The following is a 25,247-nucleotide window of genomic DNA, read 5'->3' on the forward strand; positions in this document are numbered from 1 at the left end:
CCTCAGTTCTCCCATCATTTTTTAAAAATCTTTCTCTTTATTCTCTTTTCTATTTCGAATTGTTAAAAAATATTCTATTTGTTCTATGTTAAAAATTATTGCTACCTCTTCCATCTCTGTCTATTTGTATCATTTTTGGAATGATCTCATCTGTTTTTTCCTCAACCCTTTCTGGTTTCTCCTCTATTTTCTGAATTTTTTGTTCATTTTTTATTGTCCTTTGCTGGAGTTTTCCTAATTTTACTGTATCTTGCATCAATTCCATCATTTCCTTATGATTCCTTGTTATATCTTCCTTAATACATTGAAACATCAACATTGTTTTCTCCTGCTGAGACATTTTGTGCTGATATACTACACTAATCATTGCTGAATATTCCACCAAAATTTCAATATCCTAATTGTCCAAAAACACCAAACACATCAGTATTAATAAAATTTACATGGTCCTGGAACTGTTCCTCAAACTGCCCTAAATTTATAGTCCTTCAAATTTGTACCCGCTGAATTTTCCAAACTTTAAGTCTTATTAAATTTTTCTTCTTTCTTCTTAGTATTCCAAATTGGCCTACCAAATTTCCCTAAATGCCTTAAATCCACAAAGTCAGATATGCAGTTTCAAAGATGTTTCTTGTTAATTGTAATCCACCCTGCCTTAAAAATCTTCAAACGGCTCCCTAATACTTCCAGGCAGCCAAAACTCCAGTTGATATGGAACCAAAATAAAAAGGCCTTCCAAGTGTTGTTTGTCTTTCAGTACTCCTCTTTTTGTTATTCTTGTATTATATCAAGTAATTCTTAGTCCAAGGTTATTCCCACAAAATACTAATAATAATATCTTCTTTAACCAGTAGATGGTGCCCCCACCCTAAAATCCAGCTTTAACCACCATACAATTCAGGGAAAAAATAGGAGACATGAGAAGCAAAATTCCTCTTTCTTTGCATGAGTTCTTCCAATAATCAAGTAATACTATCCACAAATTAAATCCCTTTTCACACTGCTAACAGTTCCAGTCCTTCTTTATTTTAAGGCTTCACAATCTTCCCTTGATAGTTTGTTTCACATTTAGGTCTGTGATCTTTCTCCATGTAACAAATCACCGCTTTCTTAACTTTTTGGAGAATCTTTTTTTGAAAGTTTTTTTATTTGGGTTTAAGTCTTTAATATAGAAGATGAAAGTTATCTCACCCAGTTTCAAACCAACTCGCTCCAGCACATATTCTTCTTGTCCCAGTTGTCACAACTTCAGTCTTGCCAAAAACGGCCATAGTCTCTGCTGCCAATCAGGAGGGTTTTCTTTGGATCAAATGAGGAAATTGCTGTTTCCTCATGATCTACAAAGCATCTCTCCTTACTTCACCACCCCTGCAGGGTGGCTTTGGCCCCGTAGGGTCTCCTGGCAGGCAGGTATCAACTAGATTTTGTGAAGCCCTCATGGAGCTCTGTTGGCCCATTAACCATCCCGCTGCGATGCCAACTGGTCAAAATCCTACTTTCTACATTTTTTTGTTCATCTTTCATTGTTATTTGCTGAGGGTTTTCTAGTCTCACATCTGTATCCTGCATCAATTCCATCATCTCCCTATGATTCCTTGTCATAGTTTCCTGAATACATTGAAGCATCAATAGTATTTCTTTTTGAAATGTATTTGTTTTTTCCTGTTGAAACATTTTGCATTAATTTAATAGCTGAAGGTTACTCAATAATCCACCAAGATCCCAATGTCCCAATTACCCAGAAACACACAAAAAATCCCAATATTAGTAAAATTTGCTCAGTCCCAGAACTGTTCCTTAAAATCCACAAAATTTATAGTCCTCAGAATTTTCCAATTTGCAGTGGAAGTTATCCAAATTTATAAGTCTTGTTTATTTTTTCTTCTTTCTTCTTTTGCCTTGTAGAATGTTCTGGTATTAATAATCCAGAGTAGCCCACCAAATTTCCAAAATCTCATTAATCCACCAAGTCAAGTATTCAGTTTCAAGGGTAATTCTTGTTAATTATAGTCCTCAGTGCCTTAAAAATCTTTAAAAGGCTCATTGGTTACTTCCAAGCAGCCAGAAAGCAAATAGATATGAAACCAAAATAAAAAGGCCTTCCAGGTGTTGTTTGCCTTTCACTATTTCCTTTCTCCTCCTCCTTGTTTTCCTTCTGTTATCAATCCTCATTTTCTGTCAAGGCCCTTTCCCACCATGTAATAGTAAGTTCCAGCATTAAACGAAGCAAAGATATAACAGCTGATTGTCAAAAGATCAAGAGAGAAAAACCATTTTTCTTTATATGATTTCTTCCATTACTCAGACAGTATTATCCACAGTATTTTCACAATATTACAAGTTCCAGTCCGGTCTTTCTATATTTTAAAACTTCATAGTCTTACATTAAGATGTGTTTCTCTTTGGGGTCTCTAATCTATCTCTGTGTGTTAACTCGCCACTTTCTCAGCATTTTGGAGAGTCTTTTTTTAAAAAATTATTTTATTTGGGTTTAAGTTTCTAATATAGAACTTGAAAATCATATCACCCAGTTCCAATCTTCTGTTCACAAACCACCAGCTCATAATCTTCTTGTCCTGGTTGTCACAGCTTTGGTCTGGCCATAATAGTTGTTGTCTCTGCTATCAGTCAGGAGGGTTTCTTTGGATCAAGCAAGGAAATTGCCATTTCCTCACAATCGACAAAAGGTCCCTCCTATCTTCACCATACCTCCAGGGTGGCTTTGGCTCCGTAGGGTCTCCTGGCAAACAGGTATTCACTGAGTTTCATGGAGCCCTGCTAGCCCATATCCGTCCCACTGCAATGCCAAATGGTCAATCCTGTATAGCATAACATCTTCATCTGCCCTTTACATATGGCTCAGGTTTTACATTGCTATAGAAATGTAGGAGCATCAACATCATCCTAACATCATCCCAAGTTATAGAGCTTTCATTGCCAGACTAAATAAATTTACAAACTCACTCAAATTGACCTCAGTTTCTGCATACTTAATCTATTATAGTGGGGGTTTTATACAGTGTTACAGATGTTTGCCATTGTTTTCTTCCAGGATATTTTTTTTTTTTTTACTTTACAATCAGGAAAACAGACTTGAATTTCCTAGGCCAACTTTCATACAAGTGCTAATTTAGCCTGATCCTGCTTATCTTCAGAGAATAGCCATGCTCAGCTAGATTTTGCTAACTGCTGAGGCCCACTGCAAAGTTTATTAATATTATTTCATCCTAATAGCTAAAATATGTTTTTCCTCACATTATAAGGAATGAAATAAAGTATATATTATCCAACTAAAGTATCAAAAACAAAATAAATTAATACTTCTGATTCCAATTTTTATGCCATAGCATTTATACCAATACTATGAAAATAAGAAATCCGCCAAGGGTTTAAATGTTTAATACCCTAAGATTTTGTCCTGTTAGAGGTTTCTTTATACAAATTCTCCTGTATGAATATTATGTATGAATATTAGCAAATATGTATTGATAGAGAAATCTTTTAGTTGCATAAGGTAATGTCGTAGGAGTGACTGAAATTCACCGGTGCTTTTCTCATGATACGAGTGACATATTCAGCTGCTATTTCTAAGAAAGTAATATCCTGTGGCAATAGCACTTAGACTTATATACTGCTTGAAAGTGTTTACAGCCCTCTCTAAGCAGTTTATAGAGTCATCATATTGCCCCCAACAATCTGGGTTCTCATTTTACTGACCTCAGAAGGATGGAAGACTGAGTCAACCTTGAGCCGGTGAGATTTGCACTGCCGAACTGCTGACAATCAGCAGTCAGCAGAAGCAGCTTGCAGCAGTACTGCATTCTGACCACTGCTCCACCACGGCTCAATATACCCATTAAATAGCAGCAAATTATCATGAAAAACAAAACTTTTTTTAAGAGGGAGCATCTAACTTTTATAAACTGGCCAGCTATATTTTTTTTAAATTGTTGAAGAAGTGACTACATATAAACATCACAAGAATTATTAATTTTTAAATATTTCATGCAGATGCTGCTCAACATAATAACCAAATTTGTTAACATGAGTTGCTGATAAACTAATGCATCTTCATCTTCAAATGAAAAGAATTCAATTATACATACCACAGTTTGGTGATTAACTTGAATCACTTCATCGCCAGCATGGATTTTCTTACATCGATCTGCAGGTGACTGAATTTAAAATAAAAGAGATGATAAAGAATACAATTCTTACAGATTATCATCTCTCCTTTTGCAAAAAAAAAAAAGAAAAGAAAAGAAAGAAAGAAAAATTAAGCTAGGAAAATTGTATTTAAAATTTCCAGTATTTTCCTGGAATTTTTCTAATAAATGACTGTATTTCTTTTGAAGTTTGGCTCATGGCTCATGAATTAATTACGGCATCTTTTGGAAACTTCACAAAATAGTTTTGTAAATGTGTAATTTTTTTTAAATTTTTTAAAATATGTAAGCTTGGAATTCTTGGTCATATGTCAATTTTTATTATTTTCCAGTTAGGATGTAATTATGGAAACAAATAGAAAACCACAAATATAAAATCACAATTAAGCAATTAAGTAAATTCATAATTCCGCATAGAAACTATTATTTCAAAATAACTCTCAAACATTCAAGTTTAACTCATTATCTTCCATTGTTCTTCCCCCATTCTTTTTAAATACGATCTTTCAACAGTCAGAACATTTTCTTTAGGATTTTGAGAGGGGGGGGGAGAGGAATGTTTTATGTATTTTAATATAATTTTATTAATAGTTGCAATATAAAGAGTCTTTTTAATATGGTTATCCAATTGACCACCAATTAGATATTTGCCAAGTATAAATGTAAAATCTGCAGAGATAGCAAAATATTTCTAAAATGTTTATTTCTGTAACCATTTTTTAATTTGAACATGAATGTTCATTATCTTTTTTCTATATGTGAAAATTCTAGTAAAGTACTTGTTTGTGAGATAAGTAGCAAATCTGTTCATACCAGCTCATGAAAGTAACGACTCAAAAACCTCATCAATAAAAATCCACTAATTGCCAAGACAGTATTTTTTAAAAATTTAAAACACAGCAATATCTGCTTTAAAATCCAAACAGGACGAAGGCAGAACAACAGACTTCAGCCAAACTGAAGCAGAATGCTACCATTATGGTAGCATCTACAACTGAAAAAGTTATGTTTTTCAGTTCCAGGTGGATTGCTGTATTTAATCCTGAAAAAACTACCTATGTAATTTGTAAATGTAAATAAATAAATCAGAAAATAGGCTGAAGAGGAAGAAGTCATTTCGCCTAGTTCATTTGCCATCTACTTTTTGGTAGTGTATAACAAGTAAGATTTGGGTGGACATAGAGTAATCTGGTCGTAGGAATTCCATCTCATTAATCAGGTACTCTGTTCAATATTCTACCCATTCTGAATGCTGGTTATTGGATTCTAAGGGTAAATTGTGAATTACCTTTCTAATAGGAATTTTGTTTAAAGATCCCCTTCAAAAATCCATCTGTGGCTGGTTAGAAGCTTTTTTGTTTAAGTGGTAATATCAGCTAGAAAAAGGAAATCTCACAAGCTGTAGCAAACAACTGAATCTATAAGATATAAGGATGGAGGTCTCAAACTTTCTTCACAAGAAGCCCTTCACATCCTATCCTTTCTTCCAGTTTTGGGATAGTGACTTATTAACTCCTGTTGCTACCAGCTATATTCTGGGGCTGCTCACTTGATGTGTATTATCTAACCCAAAGTATATGAGAGATAGCCTTTCACATCCCATGCTGCTTTTCTAGTAATTAAATGTTTAAAGAACAAAAAGTAGAAGTAGTTTCAATTTTGCAACCTCCTGATCATGTAATGTACAGGCACATCTAGAGAATAAAATCCTTCTTCCCTCATGGGAGGCAGATCAATTTTAGAAGAGGAAAACTAAATATAAACTTCATTGTACAAAATGAAAGATAAAAAGTTCATTTTTAATTATAAATATTAGAAATCCAAACGCACAAAAATATAAAAATATAAATTACAGAGCTGCCCAAATCACGATAGTACAGCTGACAATTTTTTAAAAAAAAAGAAAAAAGAAAAAAATCTAACAGACGACAAAATTGTAGATTTGATATAAATGAATATTAACTATCCCAACATTTCCTTAAAGGAAAAAAAATCTGGCTCTTTAGTATTACACAGCAAACATAAATCAATCTAGTACTAATTCCTAGATAAATATTTTGCCAGGAAATAGAACAATTCCTGCAATGCATGTTTCCTCTGCACCAATTACCTGACTTCTCCAGATACTTGGAAATTCAGTTTTCATCAGGGGTTGCTAGGAAAATGATAAACTGCACTTTTCTAATGTCAATACATATATTTTTAGTATTTGTTTTAAAATAACCAACCTTCGCTATCTTTCATAAAAGGAAGGTTTGGGTATCTCATTCTGTACATTACTGAAAACACCTCTTACTTGCTGGGGATGTATACTGAATGTCTAGCATGAAGGCTGCCCTTTATGTGGAGATATGGATTGGTATGAGAGGCTGGAAGGCAAGTTATCTTTACAATCATATCTACAAAGAAACATTAACATGATCATGGTTTTGTGAACAAAGGTGGATGATTTTCAGTCCTCTATATTAACTGTTTCAAAGGCAACTCCTTGACATCACTGATTTTCCCTCCACGGGATAAAGAAAGTGCTAAGAGTATCACATGCATTTCATTTATAACAGACACACTAAATGTATCCCAAATGAAAAGGCATTTTGAATTGTTTATAACACAGAATCCCACAGTTTATACAATAAGGATATTTAGAAGAAACAAATAAATGGAAACTATTCTCAGAATGCAACCCACTTAAAATTAAATTAAATTAAATTAAATTAAATTAAATTAAATTAAATTAAATTAAATTAAATTAAATTAAATTAAATTATTAAAATTAAATGCAACCCACTTAAATTAGACCCACTTAAATTGGATATACTAAATTTAAAAGCAAAAGGCATTTTCTGTAGCCTCCATAACATTTCTTAACAATAAGATACTAAGACATATCATTTTCAGATAGGCCATATTATATATTTTTCTACAGTTTATTCAACTTATTCTAATCCATGAAAACACAAATATGTTTCATAACAATGTCTCTCCAAAGAAAATTCATAATACAAAAGCTTCTATTTAATTTCTGTTATTTGAAAGCATTTTTTAAATTCGAATGCTAAAACTGCCTTTTAGAGTTTGGATTCTTTTACATAAACTGCCAATGATAGCTCATTTAGTTATAAGTAATTAATTTACAGTTCTCTTATTATATGTGTTTTGGATCTCTGACTGTATTAAGTTTTGTTGTTACTACAATGATAACATAAATTTTCACAATTTTTAGGCAATAGTTTTAAGTGCAAATGATCCTAAAATACAGTCAGAGGATTATTATGAATGTAACAGAGTTCTATACAGTTTTGCTATTCCTTATACACTTTCTATGTATATCCCAGAATTGATCTACCCATCTGGAAATTACAAAATCTATTTTAAAAACACAAAAATATGACTTATCCTAGCAGTATTTTATACCAGCACTTACTGACTTCTAACATGTGATAAAAATAAAATAAATGAAGCACATTGAATGTATCTTTTTGAATTATTTCCATGCCCTTTTACCAGCAATAGCTATATCTTTGTATAAGTGTATGACTTGGAAAATACATGGAAAACTGAAATGCTCTTTTTACATTATGTGATTGAGGGGAATGAAATTTAGAATGGAGCAGTTGCTAATATTCAAAGCTTGGCACCTCACAGGCATCCTGCCATCGAAAACTAAAAAGGGGGAGGATAGATTGGCAATAAAGTTGTGTATGTGATGGGAAATAGGGAGGGGGGAATGACAGGTGATAAAGACCAGAGAAGCTTGGAGCCAGTTTGAATCAGCATCCAAGGCCAGGCACCCTGAGAAAGAATGTGATTTACACCAAAACATCTCAGCATTCTCAAAACACTTTGACTTTAAGTTCTGATTAGCTGAAGACAGATTGGTCACAGAGGGAGGGCTGGGATGAGGGAAAACATTTCTGTATCTTTTGAGCATAGGAAACCCAGAGCTCACCTGGCATTACTGCAGCCAACATCTTTTAGTAAAAAGAATCTTTTGTTTCAACCAAATAGAATCAAAGGTCTTTCTTCCCTAAGTGATCAGATTAAAGTAGGTCTGACATTAGGCGAGCTCTGCAGTTGTGGTCAACATGGAAAGGAAATTGCCTCTACCATGGGGACCATGCAAACAATGTCAGCTCAAGGGAGTGATCAGGAAGAGATCAAAGCCTGGGGGGAAGCATCCTCGAAACCCCCTCCTGGAGGGCTGGATCTATCCGAGTAGCTGGGAGAGGATGACCTATTAAGACCCTGATGTCCCTTGGGGTCAGGAAAAAGGAAGAATGGGAAGAGAAGCCCATGGAAGTGACATTCACCCATGGGAATTGTAGCAGCTGCCTGCAGGAGATGCGGTGGAGCTGGAGGAGCAGGAGGAAGAACTGATTGTAGGCAAGCTGGATTGAGAGGACTGGATGCTGGGGCAACCATAAAGTTCCTGAGGGGGGCTTTTGGCAACCTTAAAGCACAAGAAGACCTGGCCCAGGTGGCAAACCTCACTAACCAGCCAACTTCAGCCATGGCAAGAGATGAGGCAACCACTTCTGCTGCCACAATGGCAGCAGCAGTGGGACCCATGGCAGTGGCAGCTGCTCCTGCACCTGGCCCTGCAGCCCAGGCTGCATTGGCTATAGGAATAGTGCCAGAGTGGCAGAGAGGATGCAAGACACCAGCCCTGGGCGTAAAGTTCAATGGAGACCCCAAGCAGTTGGGGTTCTTCCTGGCGCTTGTTTGGACATACATGGAAGAGTATGGTCTAGAAATAGCCATCAAAGGGGCTAAGGTATGGTGTGTGACCATGGCGTTGGAGGGGACCATGGCTGAATGGATGGCCACCCTCCACAACGACGATGCCTCAGAGCTGAGAAACTTCGGTGGCTTCATGGCCACCCTTCGGAAGCACTTCGAAGTCCCCTTAGCTCAGCGGTTCTCAACCTGGAGGTCGCGACCCCTTTAGAGGTCGAACGGCCATTTCACAGGGGTCGCCAAAGCCCTCTCTCGCCCCCCCCACGCCTTCACTCACCCTCACTCTCTGCTCTGTTGGATCGCCAACCGTTTGCTTACCCCGCCCACTCCCAATCTATTGCTGCCTCCTGAGTCCCAGCTGATGGCTAGAGGAAAAAAAACTGTTTAAATTCTTGCCGCGGGGCTTCAAAGGGCCGCCCTATAGCCAGTGGTGGGATTCTGCCAGTTCCGCCCCTTGCCCCGCCCCTCCGCACCACTATTTATTGCCAATAAATAGTGGTGGGCGAGGGGCGGGCGAGCCAGCAATTTAACAAATGGTTCGGTATTTTTTTGTAATTTTATTGGCCCGCGGAGCTTCAGCATAGGCTAATTAGCCCTTGATTAGATCGGCTCCTGACTCTCAGCTGATTTGCTCTCAGCTGTTTTGCTCAGGGCTCTGTTGCTTGTTTGCTTGCTGGAGCAGTTTTTTTCCCCCCCCTAGCTATGCTGAAAAACGAAACTGAAAGTAAAGCAGGCTGTTGGCTTTGCTGTTGCTGCAACGTTGGAAAATTAGGCAGGCAGATTTCTTTTCTTTTTCCTCACCAAAAAAGGTAGGTGCAAACAATGGGAAATTTAGGGCAAAAGAGGAGAGTTCAAGATTTTAAAACACAAAAGAAAAAAAGCTCTATTTAACTAGGGAATTGTAATAATTGAGATACTATTAATTGTATATTGTGTTGAAAGCAGAAATGGTTAAATTGTGGTTTGGAGGAATATATGGGGGGAAATTTTTGGTTTATTATTATTGGTAAATATAATTAATTGATTTGTAAGAAATTGGATTGCATGGAAATAATTGGAATATTCATGTTCATATTGATTAATATACAAAAAAGGTAGTTATATATAATTGATTTATATTAAAATGTTGAATTTATATTAAACAACTGTAATATTACATAATTAACCAATATGAGGATGGATATAAAAATAGATGACAATGGGAAGGGATATAATATAGAATAGAAGGGAAAAAATGAATTTGATTAAGATTAGAGATGAGGATGAAAGGTAATATTGGTTTTTTACAAAAATAGATGAGGAATAAATATGGCAAAAAGGAAATATAGAAATTGTAAATTTAATTGAAATGACTAAACACTGTTTAAATTTGTGAACCGGGCAAATACTCTGTTCAAAGAAAATACATTGTATGTTTGTATGTGTGTTTCTAATTATTGTTATTTATTCATATTTGTTCTCTTTTATTCTTTAAAGTTTAACAATTCATTCTTTATCTTAATATCTTTATATTTGTTTGGGGTTGGCTTTCTTCCTTTTCATCTTTTTTATTGTACAGCAATCTTTTTCCTCAAACCTACCACCTCTCTCTTTTCTTTCCTTCTTACTTTCTCTTCCTCCCCCTCTTCTTCTCCTCCCTACGTCCTCTTCCTTTCTCCTTCTCCTCCTCTCTTCCTCCCTCTCTTACCCTCACTCCTACTCTAATTTCCCTTCCCTTCCTTCATCCCTCTCTATTGCTGTATCCTTTTATGCATATGGACTACTCAGAAGGCTGAAAAAGTTATTTCTGACTGGTCCTCACACTTTTGACCAGTCCTCGAACTTACGACTGTCCTCACATTTTACATTTTTGCCCTATCTTGTCACCATGGTGAAGAGAAGCAGTTGTGAAATGAGTGACATGGTTGTTAAGAATGCTACAATGGGCATAAATGATGACCAGTCATAAGTGCGAAGACCGGTCAAAAGTGCGAGGACCTGTCAGAAATCACTTTTTTCAGCCCTCTGGATAGTCCTTTTGTGCACATGGACTACTCAGAGGGCTGAAAAAGTTAGTTTTGACTGGTCCTCGCACTTTTGACCAGATCTCGAATTTACGACTATCCTCACATTTTATGTTTTTTGCCCTATCTTATCACCATGGTGAAAAGAAGCAGTTGTGAAATGACTGACATGATTGTTAAGAATGCTGCATGGGCATAAATGTGAGGATGGTCATAAGTGTGAGGACCAGTCAAAAGTGCGAGGACCTGCCAGAAATGACTTTTTTCAGCCCTCTGAGTAGTCCGTATACACATAGCCATGGCCACCCGGTCACATGACCAGCTAGCCATGCCCACAAAATAAGCCACGCCCTCAGAACCGGTAGTAAAAAAAATTTGAACCCACCCCTGGTTGGGGGTCACCACAACATGAGGAACTGAATTAAAGGGTCGCGGCATTAGGAAGGTTGAGAACCACTGCCTTAGCTGATCACAAAGCCAGAGACCACATAAAAATCATCAGACAAGGCTTCAGGGGAATGGCCAAGTACACCCAGGATTTTTGCAACCTGGCCTGCCAACTGACTGACTGGCCAGAAGACATCTTGATCATATGCTTCCGAGACAGATTAAGTGACAAGGTCTACAACACCCGTGTCTCCAGGTGTTCTGCCCCAGCTCCTCGGATTTCTGAGGATATAGACACACACTAATGGTCCTTATCAAATTTATTAAGTAGCAAGAATAAACCAAAGTCCGGCAAAGGTTGGCAACCAGCCCAGAAAGCAAGATAAGACTTTTCCAAAAATGGTTTGTTGATAATTACAAGTTGTTTCTAGCAAGAAACTTACTAACGACGTGTGACTTAAATAGGCTAAGGGAGTGGCCAATTATCCTCAAGCCTTACTCTCGAGACCTCCTCCTCCTGAGTAGCCACTCCTGTCTTTTGACAGCCCTGCGTGCTCAAGCATTGAGAAGAGGCTCCTCCACTTCGCTCTCTCCACTTGAAGGAGCCTCTGGAGGTTCTGAAGGCCCTGGCTGAGTCTCTGCCTCTGGCACTACATCCTCTTCAGCCTCCTCGCTGTCCAACGCGAGCGCCGGCTGCGCAAACTGCTGGTGCAACACCACACCATTCTCCTCATCGTCGGGATCAGCACAATCCACGCAGGCCGCTGGCGGGCCACAACACCAGGGGAGACCCCCCCCCCACCTCCATAGCTGGTATCTCCTTGCTTGACCTGGTTCGATTCAAATATTGGCCAAACTGTGGGTGGCAAAGATTCCACCCTGAAAAGAAGGAGGCTCAGAAAAAACTGCCATATGAGCAGAGCCCACACTGATGATCTATTGGCTGCTTTAGGTTCGGGAAGGAGGGACACTGAACTGCTGATTGCTAAGCTGCATGTCCAACCCAGAAGGCGACTCCGGGTCCTGCCAAAAAATTGGCAAAACCACCATAGAGAGAACCCATGAGATAGCCCTGAAAGAAATATAAGTCATGGAGTTCAACACATCTCCCAAGGATGGTGAAAGAACTCCAACCAGCCTGGCAGACAGTCCAGTGGAAAATGTATCAGACTACAACCACTGATCCCTTGGTAAGTCACCTGGTCAACCCAGTGACCATCCCTATAGAACTGGTGGTTCAATCTAAGGGGAGCCTAGTAGCCCTCTTGGACTTGGGGTTCACCAGATGTCTGGTTAACCCTGCCCTAGTTAAGAAATTAGGTGTGACACCCATCGGATCACTCACATAATGTGTATGAAGGAGCAACTCAGATAACTTGATCTGATATCATTTCCACCCTAAAAGAAATGTTAACCAAGTAATATAAACCAACAGAAAAGAAAACTAGATTCGGCATTCATGTTTATTGTGCTGACCTAAAAATGGAGCATTAATAGCCCTCTCAATTACTATGAGGATTCAAATAATATGAAAGGTAAGACAACTGTAGCAGCAAACATTAACTCTGGCTTACATACATTCAGTTAAATTCATCCATGTGTTCAACTGTACAGGGATGGGGATCCTTCTAGTTTTGGTAAATTGGAAATAAATATTTAAACAAGGACCTTCTATAACAAAATAAACCATATGATGACTGCTAAGATTATTGTTAAAATAGTTTATATTTAGAGATGTTAGGTTTTTATCAGAATTGAAAAGTCTGATCTTTCTTTTAAGAAGACAATGTCCATATCATATATATCATATCATATCATATATCATATATCATATATCATATATCATATATCATATCATATCATATCATATCATATCATATCATATCATATCATATCACAAGCCAGATTTATCAATGCACATACCTAAGTGCAGTGACCCGTTTATCCCTTCAAGTCTGTGGATTGGTCAGCCAGCCATAGAATTTACTATGTACTGTGTGAATTTAGTGCAAAAGTAACTTGTGGAAAAGAACATTGTCATAAATTTGACCTGAGCTGGAGACCCCTCCATTGTTTATTCCCACTGGAAGTTTCCAGTGTGCTTCATTTGCATGACACAGTAAGCCCTTACAAATTAAAGATAGTTATTTCCTAGTGTGTGGTATAGGAGTGAAGGAACAATCTGTAATGTTTTATGCATAAATTAATGTCAAACTAATCTGTTTTGTATTATTATTTGAACTGCACAAGTGGATTTAGATGAGAGTTGGAGAGTTTCTGAAATTCCAACTACTGCACTATATACCGTATTTAGGGTGGCTATTATATAAATTATTACAGTGGAGTGTCCACAGGGTGAGCTATGGATGCATAAGCAATATAATATATTCTTGATCCTTTGCAATTAAGATAGGTAATCACAGGGATAATTTAATCTAAAGTTAAATTTAAAAATGCTCCACACCTCAGCAAAATGTATTATCAATACTTACATTTTCTGTTGTTCCAGTAATTACATGGAGACCATCATATGTAGATTTAATGTACATACCCTAAGAAAAAGACATTATGGGAAAGAATTTGAAAAGTTTTTTCATACTATTATCCAACATACATTTCTCATCCATCTAAAATTCATCTGCTAACAGTGATACAATAGACTACTACTCTGAATAATTTAAAAAAAGTGATTCCATTCCATTCCTCAAAAAACACCCAAGATCAATGTACATTGCTCAAAAAAATAAAGGGAACATAAGCAGAAGACATCTGAGATCTGAATGAATGAAATAGCCTTATTGAATACTTTGTTCGTTACATACAGTAGTTTTGTGTTCCCTTTAGTTGTTTGAGCAGTGTATAAACTACTGTATGTAAAGAACAAAGTATTTAATAAGGCTGTTTCATTCATTCAGATCTCGGATGTCTTCTGCTTATGTTCCCTTTATTTTTTTGAACAGTATATATTAGATGTAAATTATTTTAAATTTTGTGGTAACTATCTTCGGATGGTATTCATTTATTTGTAATGATTCATCATCTGACTTAGATTTGTGTGATATGAAGCATATTCTCAATTGTCAGGCAACAACTGTAACGAACCATAAAATTATTTAAAATAATTCTATATGGCAGCATGTTCATGTCTACTACCCTGGAGCGGGACACATAGTCTCACTTTTATAAATGTAATCTATAGGTACACCATTATAAACCATAAAGGCAATAAAAAATACTGGGCAAATCCAGATGTGTACTGAATCAAATCAGGCATACTTCTCAGATGTGTCAATCATTTTATACTGCACAACATATGGTTTCATGGTAACAGGAAGCTATATAGCAGTGGTGAAATGAAAAATTTGTTACTACCGGTTCTGTGGGCATGGCTTGGTGGGGGGAGTAATGTGACTGGGTGGGCGTAGCCAACTTTTTTTTTTTTTACTTTTTTAAAGCATTTTTTAACAACCTATTCTGGCAAATAGGTTGTAAAAATGCTTTTCAAAGGTAAAAAAAGGCTGATGATCACAGTTGTAGCGAGCAATCATCAGAGCCTTTTTTTTCCTTTGAAAAGTAGAAAGTAATGACACCCAGGTGAGTGGGCAGAGCCTTGCATCGCCATCGCTACCGGTTCTCCGAATCACCTGCCACAATCACAGTTGTGGCGAGCAATCGTCAGAGCCTTTTTTTTTTTACTTTTAAAAGCATTTTTTTACAACCTATTTGGGCAAATAGGTTGTAAAAATGCTTTTCAAAGGTAAAAAAAGGCTGATGATCACAGTTGTGGCGAGCAATCATCAGAGCCTTTTTTTTCCTTTGAAAAGTAGGAAGTAATGACAGGTGAGTGGGCAGAGCCTTGCATCGCCATCGCTACCGGTTCTCCGAATCACCTGCCACAATCACTACCGGATCGCCCGATCTGGTCCGAACCGGGAGCATTTCACCCCTGCTATATAGGGTTTCCCATAATTATTTGAAGTGATATCTTAATGTTTTTAAAAATCCAAAGTTTCAAGAAGCCACCATGAAAGAAAATGGGGAAAGATTGTAAAAGGTAAAGCCATCTTTTCATGATAAAAAATGGGTCAATTCTTCTTCAATATAGTAAGAAGAATGTACTGATTTCAGAGGATTTAATATATAATATTTTAATAAACATGTTCATTGAAATATATGTTGATTGAAACAAAAAATAGGTAATTATGCAGAGAATTATTATAAAGCATTTCAAATCATTTGAACTATTTACTTACAGTACTAACAGGATCAATAAAAAGGTTTCTAATATATGTAAGCATTTATTTTGCAGTTATAAATTTGATTCAAGAACTGAGTGAAATTGATGTATAATCAGTTGATACATGTAATTCAACACTGAAATTTAGTAAAAATTATCAATAGATTAAATTTCTTTTTAAATTAACAGTTGAGATATATCATAAAATACCTTAATTCTATGAACTTTACTGAAAAAGTTGTATTCTTTATAATTTACAATGTTCCCAAATGTTCAAATGAATATAAAGCCTACAGTGAACATAAACTTCCAAATTCATGCTGATACAAATGTAGGTTATATTTTTCCATTCTAATTTTTACAATACCCATTGATACATTTCTTAAATGACAGATCCAATCTGTCTCTCTCTCTATGGTTTTAATATTTTTGAATGCATAATTGGTAGATAGGTCTAGGGTGCCAGGTGAAGAAGCTGATTTCTAGTTTTACTCTGTAGAACTCATGATTATGATCAGTTGAACTAAAGCATCTATTTATTTGTGTTTTTATACCCCTGGAAAATAGAAATGACCCAGGGGTGGGTTCTACTTACCTTTACTACTGGTTCGCAATGGAGTCGCGTGCACATGCTCTTCTGCGCATGTGCAGAAGCATTTTCATGACGTCAGGGTCAGTGGGTGGAGCCTCCCACCAGTTTTACTACTGGTTCTATAGAACCAGTGTGAATCGGGGGCAACCCACCCCTGAAATGACCAGATATAATTGGCTCTCCTTTTGATGGGGGAAAGGAATTCTAAGGAAGGTGTGGTAGAAACTTTGAAAAAAGTATTTCCGTGTATCATCACACATAATTATAATCAGTTTCCAACTTTTTTCAATAAACAAGACTCTCAAATGATAAGTCTGAATTTATTTTTAGTTGTTCTTTGATGAAAATGATTAACTAAATTTTCTTAATTTGCACTGTTATTTAAAATCTGCTTTAAAAACACTTCAATATGTCTTATAAAAAACTCTAATACTTCCTTTTACTGAACCCTGTCAAATTATCTTCCTGGAGAAGTTAGCTTCATATATCAAATTACCTTGGTTAAATATATTTTTATCGTACTTTAATTTTAAGGAGTTTTTTAAAAAACTAGCTCCGTTCTTTGTGGGATTTTTAAAAATTGTTATTATTATCATCAACTTCTTTGTTTTTCTGTCTTAACATAACACAGTTATGTGTCTGGCTTTTTTAAAACTGCAACTATCCATTAGAAGAAAATGCCCTCTGTCCTATATTACGCAGACAATTTGGAGGTATATAACTTGCTAGCTTAGAATAAATTAGTGCATTTGGTCTAAATCTCTTGTCCTCCATATTATTTTATACTTAAAGTATATAAAATATATACTTTATATATTTTATATATGGCTTCCAAGATAAAGGATTGTTTGCTCTTGATTATATAGTTAAAACTTCATATTTATTTTCTATCCATATAAATCAGTGGTGAAATGTAAAATTTGTTACTACCAGTTCTGTGGGTGTGGCTTGGTGGTGGTGGTGGGAATATGACTGAGTGGGCGTGACCAACCTTTTTTTTTTTTTTTTTTTTTACTTTTAAAACCATTTTTTCTACAACCTCTTTGGCTGAAGAGGTTGTAAAAAAAATGCTTTTAAAAGCCTCTGATGATCCCAGATGAGCCGCACGATCATCAGAGGCTTTTTTTTTAACTTTTAAAAGTATTTTTTTCGGCCAAAGAGGTTGTAGAAAAAATGCTTTTAAAAATAAAAAAAAAAGCCTCTGATGATTGCGCGGCTCAGCTGGGCAATGGGGGGGGGGGGGCAGGGATTTTTGCTACCAGTTCTCCAAACCACCCCCTCCATCGCTACCGGATCGGGTGATCCGGTCCGAACCAAGAGCATTTCATCCCTGATATAAATGTCATTTTTTAAAAATGACTATTTAGGAAACTGTGCAATATGATTTTATAGAGTTCTTGCTGACAGAACTTCCTTTGGTGTCTTTTTTCTTGATAACTGCCCTGCATCAAGACTTGACAGATAATTTCTCCTTTGTTTCCCCTCCTTTTAGTTTTAATGGGCTCTTGATTTGGGGGATCTATAACAATTCGCTACAGCCATCTTGCCAGGGCCAACTCATCATGGGACAACTAGCCACATCACGGGACAACTCACTGCAGGACAAGAGCTACACCAATATCAAAGAAATGGTGAACTAGAATAATTAAGGAAAAGAGCAAAAGGAGGGACAAAATGAAATGTGAATGACAAAAATTAGAATAATGTTTATTTTAAATAATTGTTCCACGGAGAGTTGGCTATGGTGAGTTCTCCTGTGGCAAATTGGCTGTGGTGAGATGTCCCATTCTGGATTTTGAAGCTATCGATCTGTGTATTTTGTTACTACTAGACCTAGTTCTTTTCATTAAGCAGCAAAATATAACCCCAACATCTTTAAAATTTGCAGTGGAGATTCATCTTCCTATTCTGTAGAAATGTTTTGTTGCTATTTTTTAGAAAAAAATTGTTATGAGCCAGGGGGGGAGGCGGCTGCTTGGAGGCCATCACCTGACCAGAGACCAGTTATCCCACCTATGTGGTTCCAACTAGCCAGCCCAAGGTTCCACCTAGGTACAGGCTACAGCAAATACGATGAACCCCAGCCGGTGAGTGAAATAGCGATGGGGTTAGCGTCAGCAGAACCAGGACTGCAATAGGGACCAGTTACTGAGAAGATGGCAAGGTTAGCAGACAGTCACTCCCAGCTGATGAGGCCTCAGCCTGTTGCCCCCTGCCTCCCAATTGGCATTGAGCACTTCCCCTTGGAAGGCCTGACCATCGGCTGGCTGGCTCGGCCTCCTCAGGCCAAGGGGCTCCTATAGGCTATTGGCAGCCACAGCCATACCCTGGAGCTACCACACCTGAGAGCTATCTTTGATGGTGAGCCTGCCAGGCTGGCTTTGTTCCTGAGCCAGGTTGTTAGCCACCTAAACCACTTTGCCCACTTATACCCCAGCCACTGGGCCATGGTGATGGTGGCATTGGAACGGGAAACTGCAGACTAGGTAGTGGATCCTTATAGTGAGAACGCTTGGGAGTTGGGGGATGCCAGTCTACTGTTGGAAGCCTTGCAAGACCGTTTCGAGGATGTGACCCAGGTCCAGTGGCCAAAGGGGAATTTATGGTGCTAAAGCAGGGAACCTGACCGGTGCCAGACTATATCCAGTAGTTTTGCCGGCTTTCTGGGAAGTTACGACAATGGCTGGAGCAGTTGTTGGTCCATTAGTTCAAGACAGGTCTTGATCAGGAGTCTGCGCCAGGCCTGTGTATACCAGGGTCTACCTCCACGGCTGAATAAATGGTACCGGGCAGCCACCAAGTTAGATGCCAAACTGAAGGAATGCCGCCCCAAGGGGGACTTGGGTCCTAGGCCATGGAGATTCCCTGAGAGATTCCCTGAGAAGCATCCTGCCATCAAAGGGCCAGCCCAGAGGTGGGTTCTACTTATCTTTACTACCAGTTCACATCGGGAGCACGCGTGTGCTTCTGCGCATGCACAGAAGCTTCTGCGCATGCACAGAAGCTTCTGCGCATGCACAGATCACCTATGATGATGTCCGGGTCGGTGGGTGGAGCCTCCCACCGGTTTTACTACCAGTTCTTGCAAACCATTCCAAACCGGGGGGCAACCCACCACTGGGCCAGCCCCACCTGCAGTAGCCAGTCTCTGAAGAGACCCGCTTGCCCGCCTATGCAGTGCTTTAGGTGCAGTCAGCCAGGCCACCAGGCAGCTGAATGTCTGACCCCTACACCGAAGGGGAGAAGCAGGAACCTAGGGAAGGTCAGAAAATCACCCCAGAAAACCCCTGAGAAATCCAGGGCAGCATACCAGGTGGTAGAGGCCCTGCAGCCACTGCCATATGAGGAAGAGGCACCAATCAAGGGGAAAAACCCACGGCTCCCATATGACAATGACAAGTGCCCCCATCCAGCCTTTCGTGATCCAGGTGTCTCCTACAGCCCCTAGATTGGGGGTTCGTGGAATGTTGGAGGCCTTGATAGATTGCGGGTGTACCCCATGCTTGATTAGCCTATTGGCGGCCACCAAATGGAGGGTTAGGACAAGGAGGTTGGCCAAGCCTCTGTGGTTTGAGCAAGTGGATGATTCCCTGATGGGGGGGGGTGTCCCGGCTACCCATATCACAGAGCCGGTGCAATTAGAAATGTCCATGAACTGGGAGATGATCCATTTTGTCGTCGTATCCAGAATGACCAAAGCGGTGATCCTGGGCTTGGCATAGTTGGACAAGTGGGGCCTGACCATATAGTGGGAGGGAGGGTACAGGAGGCTGAGGATAGGCGGGGGTCCTCTCCCGACACTGCAAAAGCAGTGAGGCTTCAGAAATTGGTAAGCCTTCCCTATCCTTCGGTATTCACGGACTTAATGAACATGTTCAATGAAAAGAAATGTGATGTCCTGCCTCCCCACCATCTAACTGACTATGCCATTGAGATCATCCCCAGGGCGAAATTGCCCAAACCCAAGATGTACTCAATGACACCCCGGGAGATGGAGGAGCTGCGATGCTACATTGATAAGAACCTGGCCAGGGGTTTCATTCAGCCAGCATGCTCCAGGATCACTGCCCCTGTATTGTTTAAGAAAATAAAGATGGATTGATGTATTTGTGCATGGACTTTAGGGGCATAAACAGGCTTTGTGTGAAAAATATATACCCGCTATCCCTGATGAAAGACATGTTGGCCCACCTGGCTAGGGGCAAAATCTTCACTAAACTGGACTTATAGGAGATGTACTATAGGGTTCTCATAAGGGATGGAGATGAGTGGAAAACTGCCTTCAACTGCCCCCCGGGGAGCTACCAGTTTAAGGTGATGCTATTTGGGTTGCAAGGGGCCCCTGTGGTGTTCATGAAGCTCATCAACAACGTGCTGCATGAGCACCTATAACTGTTGTGGTTCCGTTACCGGAGCCTGTGTCATCGTCAGGAGAGGACTCCAAGAGTGAAGGGGAGGAGTTGGCAAGGCCTCCCTCTCCAGGACCCTCCTCTTTGGCAATGCCTTCGGTGTCCGCCAAAGGGCAAGAGATAGAACCAGGGCCAAGCACGTCCATGCAGTCACAGATGGACAGTGATGAGGGTAATGAGTCTTGGCTGGACCCACGCCAGCGTCGCAGAGATAAGCGTGCGCAACAGAAGAAAGGGCGTGCCCGAGATTAGGCTGAGTCACTGGACCACACCACTTAGGATATAAAAGGGAGCATGGTGGCCAGTCAAACCTTGTGACGAACAAAGCTGAAAGCTTCCACGCCATTCTGCATTGCCAGACTTTTGCTTTAAGACTGGATTATCTCTGGACTTGATTGTAATTATTGAGCTGCTTTCCTTTGATGTATCAGAAGTGGGGAGAAGTTATCTCTCCTCTTTGTAAATAATAAATTCTTGGCAGGCAGCCACTAGGTTGTTGCCAAGTTCTGTTATCATAAGGAAAAGGATTTTGCCGGCTGGTTTGCTCTTTAACTCCTGAACGTCTGTTGGTGTGTGTGCGTGGGGTTGGGGACAGAACAGTAACAAGGGCATGTTGGTTTATTTGGGTGATATTCTAGTATATACTATAACAATAGATGAACATATCTAACTAGTATGGCAGGTGTTGGAAAAATTACTCGTGGCATATTTATATGCAAAACTGTCCAAGTACGAGTTCCACCAGATCCATTTGGACTATTTGGGATATCTGGCATGGGGGTGGAGATGGATCCCGCAAAAGTGAAAGCTGTCCTGGAATGGCAGGCACCCAGGACGCATAAGCAGTTGCAGAGTTTCCTGGGGTTTGCAAACTTCTATAGACAGTTCATTCCCTCATTCGCCCGGTTAGCTCTGCCAATCACCAACTTACTAAAGACCAAACCTGCCACAACCAAGCCCTGACCCAATCAACCCCTCCAGTGGACCATGGAGTGCCAGTGGGCCTTTGAAACTCTGAAGGCCCTGTTCTCCCAGGAGCCAATCCTCAGACACCCAGATCCCAACCGACCCTTCGTCATCCAGGCTGAACCGAATGACGTAGCCATCAGAGCCATCCTTTTGCAGCGCAACAACAAAGGCAAGTTGCAACCATGCACATATACCTCCAGGAAGCTCACTGACACAGAAAGAAGATGGGCAATTTGGGAAAAGGAGTCATTCGCAGTGCATTAGGCGCTGCTGACATGGCAACATTTCCTGGAGGGGAGTATAGACCACAGGGAAGTTATCGCCAAAACAAGTGCGATAACAACACTTCAGGGGCTTTCAATTTCCTTTAAAATAACATACCTGGTGGGAAGAACTTCTTAGCAGATGCCTTGTCCTGGGTGCCGCAGTACAACAGCAGTCAGGAGGAAGTAGTACATGCAATCATTCCTCTGGCCCAGCCAGTTGCAAAAATCATAGCCAGCTGACAAGCTAAGGGAGAGGCAAGATCTGAAGCAAATGACCTGACCCAAACTCTGAAAACTGTGTTGTTAACTGACCCCTGGTTCCTAAGGGACTAAAAGTTGCTAACCCACAGGGAGGGGTTAGCATGGGAGAGGTTATTTTGTAGTACATCTGGTGTACTGCAAACACAGGTTCTACGAAGTTGTCATGACATCAAGCAAGCCGGTCACTTTGGCTACCTGAAGACATTAAACCTGGCCAATAGGCAGTTCTGGTGGCCACGGATGAAGAGAGATATCAAGGCCTACGTTGCCTGACCTGTGCCACAATGAAAAAGAGGCCAGGGAGGCCTCCAGGTCTCCTGAAATCGGTAGCCAATGTCACTGTTCCAACTCTCCAAAACCAAGAAACAGAAATAAAAGGTTCGATTAACTGCTTTTAATTCTTGCAGGCCTGGAAACATCGGCACATAGCAACCAAAACAAAAGCAGCAATAACCGTTGCTGTTTTCCCACCAATTTACACCCCCGTGCATGCCTGCCCCACCCACATGGCTGTAGTACTTCTTGAGAGGCCTGGAATCTTTCTGTTGGGCCTAGTTCTTTCTTCTGCTGCTGGACTGCTCTCCAACTGATTGTTGGCCAGCTGCTTCGTCATCAACCCCCATGCCATGAGTCTACTGTTTCTCATTATCCTGGTAAGCCTCCCCCCCACTCCTGGAATGGCAACCCTGAGATGGTCTGCTGGAGGCTTGCCGTTTCAAGGGTTGACAGGCAGCTTCCCTCTACCATGGAGATGACATCTGGAAGATAAGCAAAGACCATAATTAGTTGCCTGTTGAGCGGGGTCCCACGCAATCACTCCCACCCAGTTTTCGAGGGTGCTCCCGGTGGAACCATCTCACCAACTGTGTGGCCTTCACCTCCCAACTCCTTACCCAAGATGCCTCTGATAGGGGATACCCCTTCCATTATACCAGGTATTGTAGGGCCCCCTATGAATGCAAGAATCTAAGATCTGCTCAACCTTGTAGTGCGCCTCCCCCCCCCCAACTTGAATGGCCCCAGTTTCATGCTTTGGGGGATCTTGTACCTCCGTGGTCTCTACATTTCTCAACAGATTACTGTGGAATACCGAGTGTATTCTCCCCAACAGATGAGGGAGTTTCAGTTCCACTATGACTGGGTTAAGTACATGGACTATGGGAAATAGACCCAGGAATTTAGGGACTAGTTTATGGCAGGGTACCTTTAGACATAGGTATTTGGTGCCAACCTGGAATGGGATCTGGGGGCTCCACTTCTTGTCGGCCTGGACCTTTTGGGTCTCTGCTGCCTTCCTTAATGCTACTATCACCTCCTACCATACCCTTTGCATGTTGCCCACCCACTCAGTCAGGGTAACAGACGAGGGGGAATCCCAAGGGTACTCGGGAATGGCGATGAACTCTATCCCATTGGCCACTTTGAAGAGAGTGAACCCTGTGCTGCTGTGCACTGTGTTGTTGTATGCTACTTCTGCGAAGGGTAGGAGGTCAGCCCAATCGGTCTGTTGATAGTTTACATAACATCTGATGTATTGCTCAATCATGGCATTGGCTCTCTCTACCACTCCATTGGTAGCCAGATGGAATACGTAACTCAGGCCTTGAGAGGACCCATCATTCTAAGGAACTCCCACCAGAATTTGGCTGTGAATTGCACTCCCTGCTCTGAGATGATCCTCCGTGGGATGCTGTGGAGTGGTATATGTTAGTAACATCTTCGCCATCTTACATGCTGACGGGAGGCTCAGACAGGCTTGCTTTGAGAATAGATCAATAATTGTCCATATAACAGTATTTCTGTTACTCTCACGGAGCTCTATGATGAAATCCATGGCTATTTCTTCCCATGGCCAAGTGGTATTAGATACAGGTTGCAAGAGGCCTGGTGATTTCCCTGGTCATTTTTTCATTGTTGCACAGATTGTACAGCTCCGGACATAGCCCTCTAGGTCTTTTTTCAATTTTGGCAACCAAAATTGATAGTTGACCAGATGTAGGGTTTTCAGGAACCCAAAGTGACCCACTGACTTTGCATCATGGCACCGCTGCAGCACAGCCATCCGCTGGGTGTGAGGGACATATCATTTGCTCCCCTTCCATGCCAGGCCATCTCTCTGGGTTAACATCTGCTGGTTCTCCTGAAACCATGGGTTGGTGGGCAGAGCAGGTCATCTCATCCAGTCCTTCTTCTGGTTGTTGCATTGCCTGCCTTCAGGTTGTGGCTTGAGCCACAGATTACAGAGGAGGTATAATGGCGTGAACTACATCTCCCCATCCACTATTGTATTGAAGCATCCTTGATAGGGCACCACTAGAAAATTCCTCCCCCTAGGAATATACTTCAGAGTAAAGTGGAAGCATTTAAAATACTACACCCACCTGACCTGTTTGGGGGACAACTTGCATGGAGTTTGGAGGGCTTCAAGGTTCTTGTGATCTGTCTACACTTCAAAGGGTACACGACTCCCCTCCAGCAGATGCCGCAATGTCATCAGTGCCCACCAGACCGTGTAGGCTTCCTTTTCCGAAATCGCCCACCGCCTTTCAGTGTCGTTGAGTTTGCATCATGTATAGGCACACAGTTGCAGGTTACTCTGCTTGTTGGTTTGGAGAAGGACAGCTCCCATGGCTATGTTGCTGGCATCGGCTTGGACCACAAATGCTCGCTCCAGATCTGGATGTTCTAGGACGGGCTCCTTAGCAAATAGCATCTTTAACATTTCAAAGGCTCTTTGACATTCCATTGTCCATTGTAGTGGTTGGTTGGGTCTGATTTTCCCTGTTGTGTGCTTTGTCTTAAGAAGGTTGGTTAGCAGTTAGGGCCACCCATGCAAACAAAGGGATGAACTGCCAGTAAAAGTTTGTGAATCCTAGGAAACTTTGCAATTGCAATTGCTAGGCGCCTGCCAGTCCATAACCAATTGCACCTTCGTTGGATCCATCTCCAGAGTTCAACACATGATATCCTAAGTAGTCCAACTGGGTCTGGTGGAACTTGCATTTCGACAACTTTACATACAAATTTGCCATCAACAGATTTTCCAGGATGCTGCGCATCAACTGGACATGCTCATCCATGGTTTTGGTGTAAATCAGGATGTCATCAAAATATACAAGTACTCCTTTATATTAATGCTCATGCAAGACCTCATTAATTAATTGCATAAACACTGCTGGAGCTCCTTGTAAGCCAAATGGCATTATTCTGAATGGATAAC

The 25,247-nt window shown here is 40.3% G+C and overlaps 1 protein-coding gene across 1 annotated transcript in view; it reads right to left on the minus strand.

Annotated features, from left to right (window-relative positions):
* CNKSR2 (connector enhancer of kinase suppressor of Ras 2) overlaps positions 1-25,247 on the minus strand; it is a 418,082-nt gene that overhangs the window by 286,138 nt on the left and 106,697 nt on the right. Inside the window, exons 7-8 of the mRNA XM_070944037.1 lie at positions 13,786-13,845; positions 4,107-4,175 (exon numbers count right to left, since the gene is read on the minus strand). Coding sequence (XP_070800138.1) covers positions 4,107-4,175; positions 13,786-13,845 — 129 coding nt within the window. The remainder of the gene's footprint in view (positions 1-4,106; positions 4,176-13,785; positions 13,846-25,247) is intronic.

The sequence above is a fragment of the Pituophis catenifer genome, unplaced genomic scaffold, assembly GCF_029215685.1.
Source record: "Pituophis catenifer annectens isolate HBS135680 unplaced genomic scaffold, rPitCat1.0.hap2 SCAF_4, whole genome shotgun sequence".
Lineage (NCBI taxonomy): Eukaryota > Metazoa > Chordata > Lepidosauria > Squamata > Colubridae > Pituophis > Pituophis catenifer.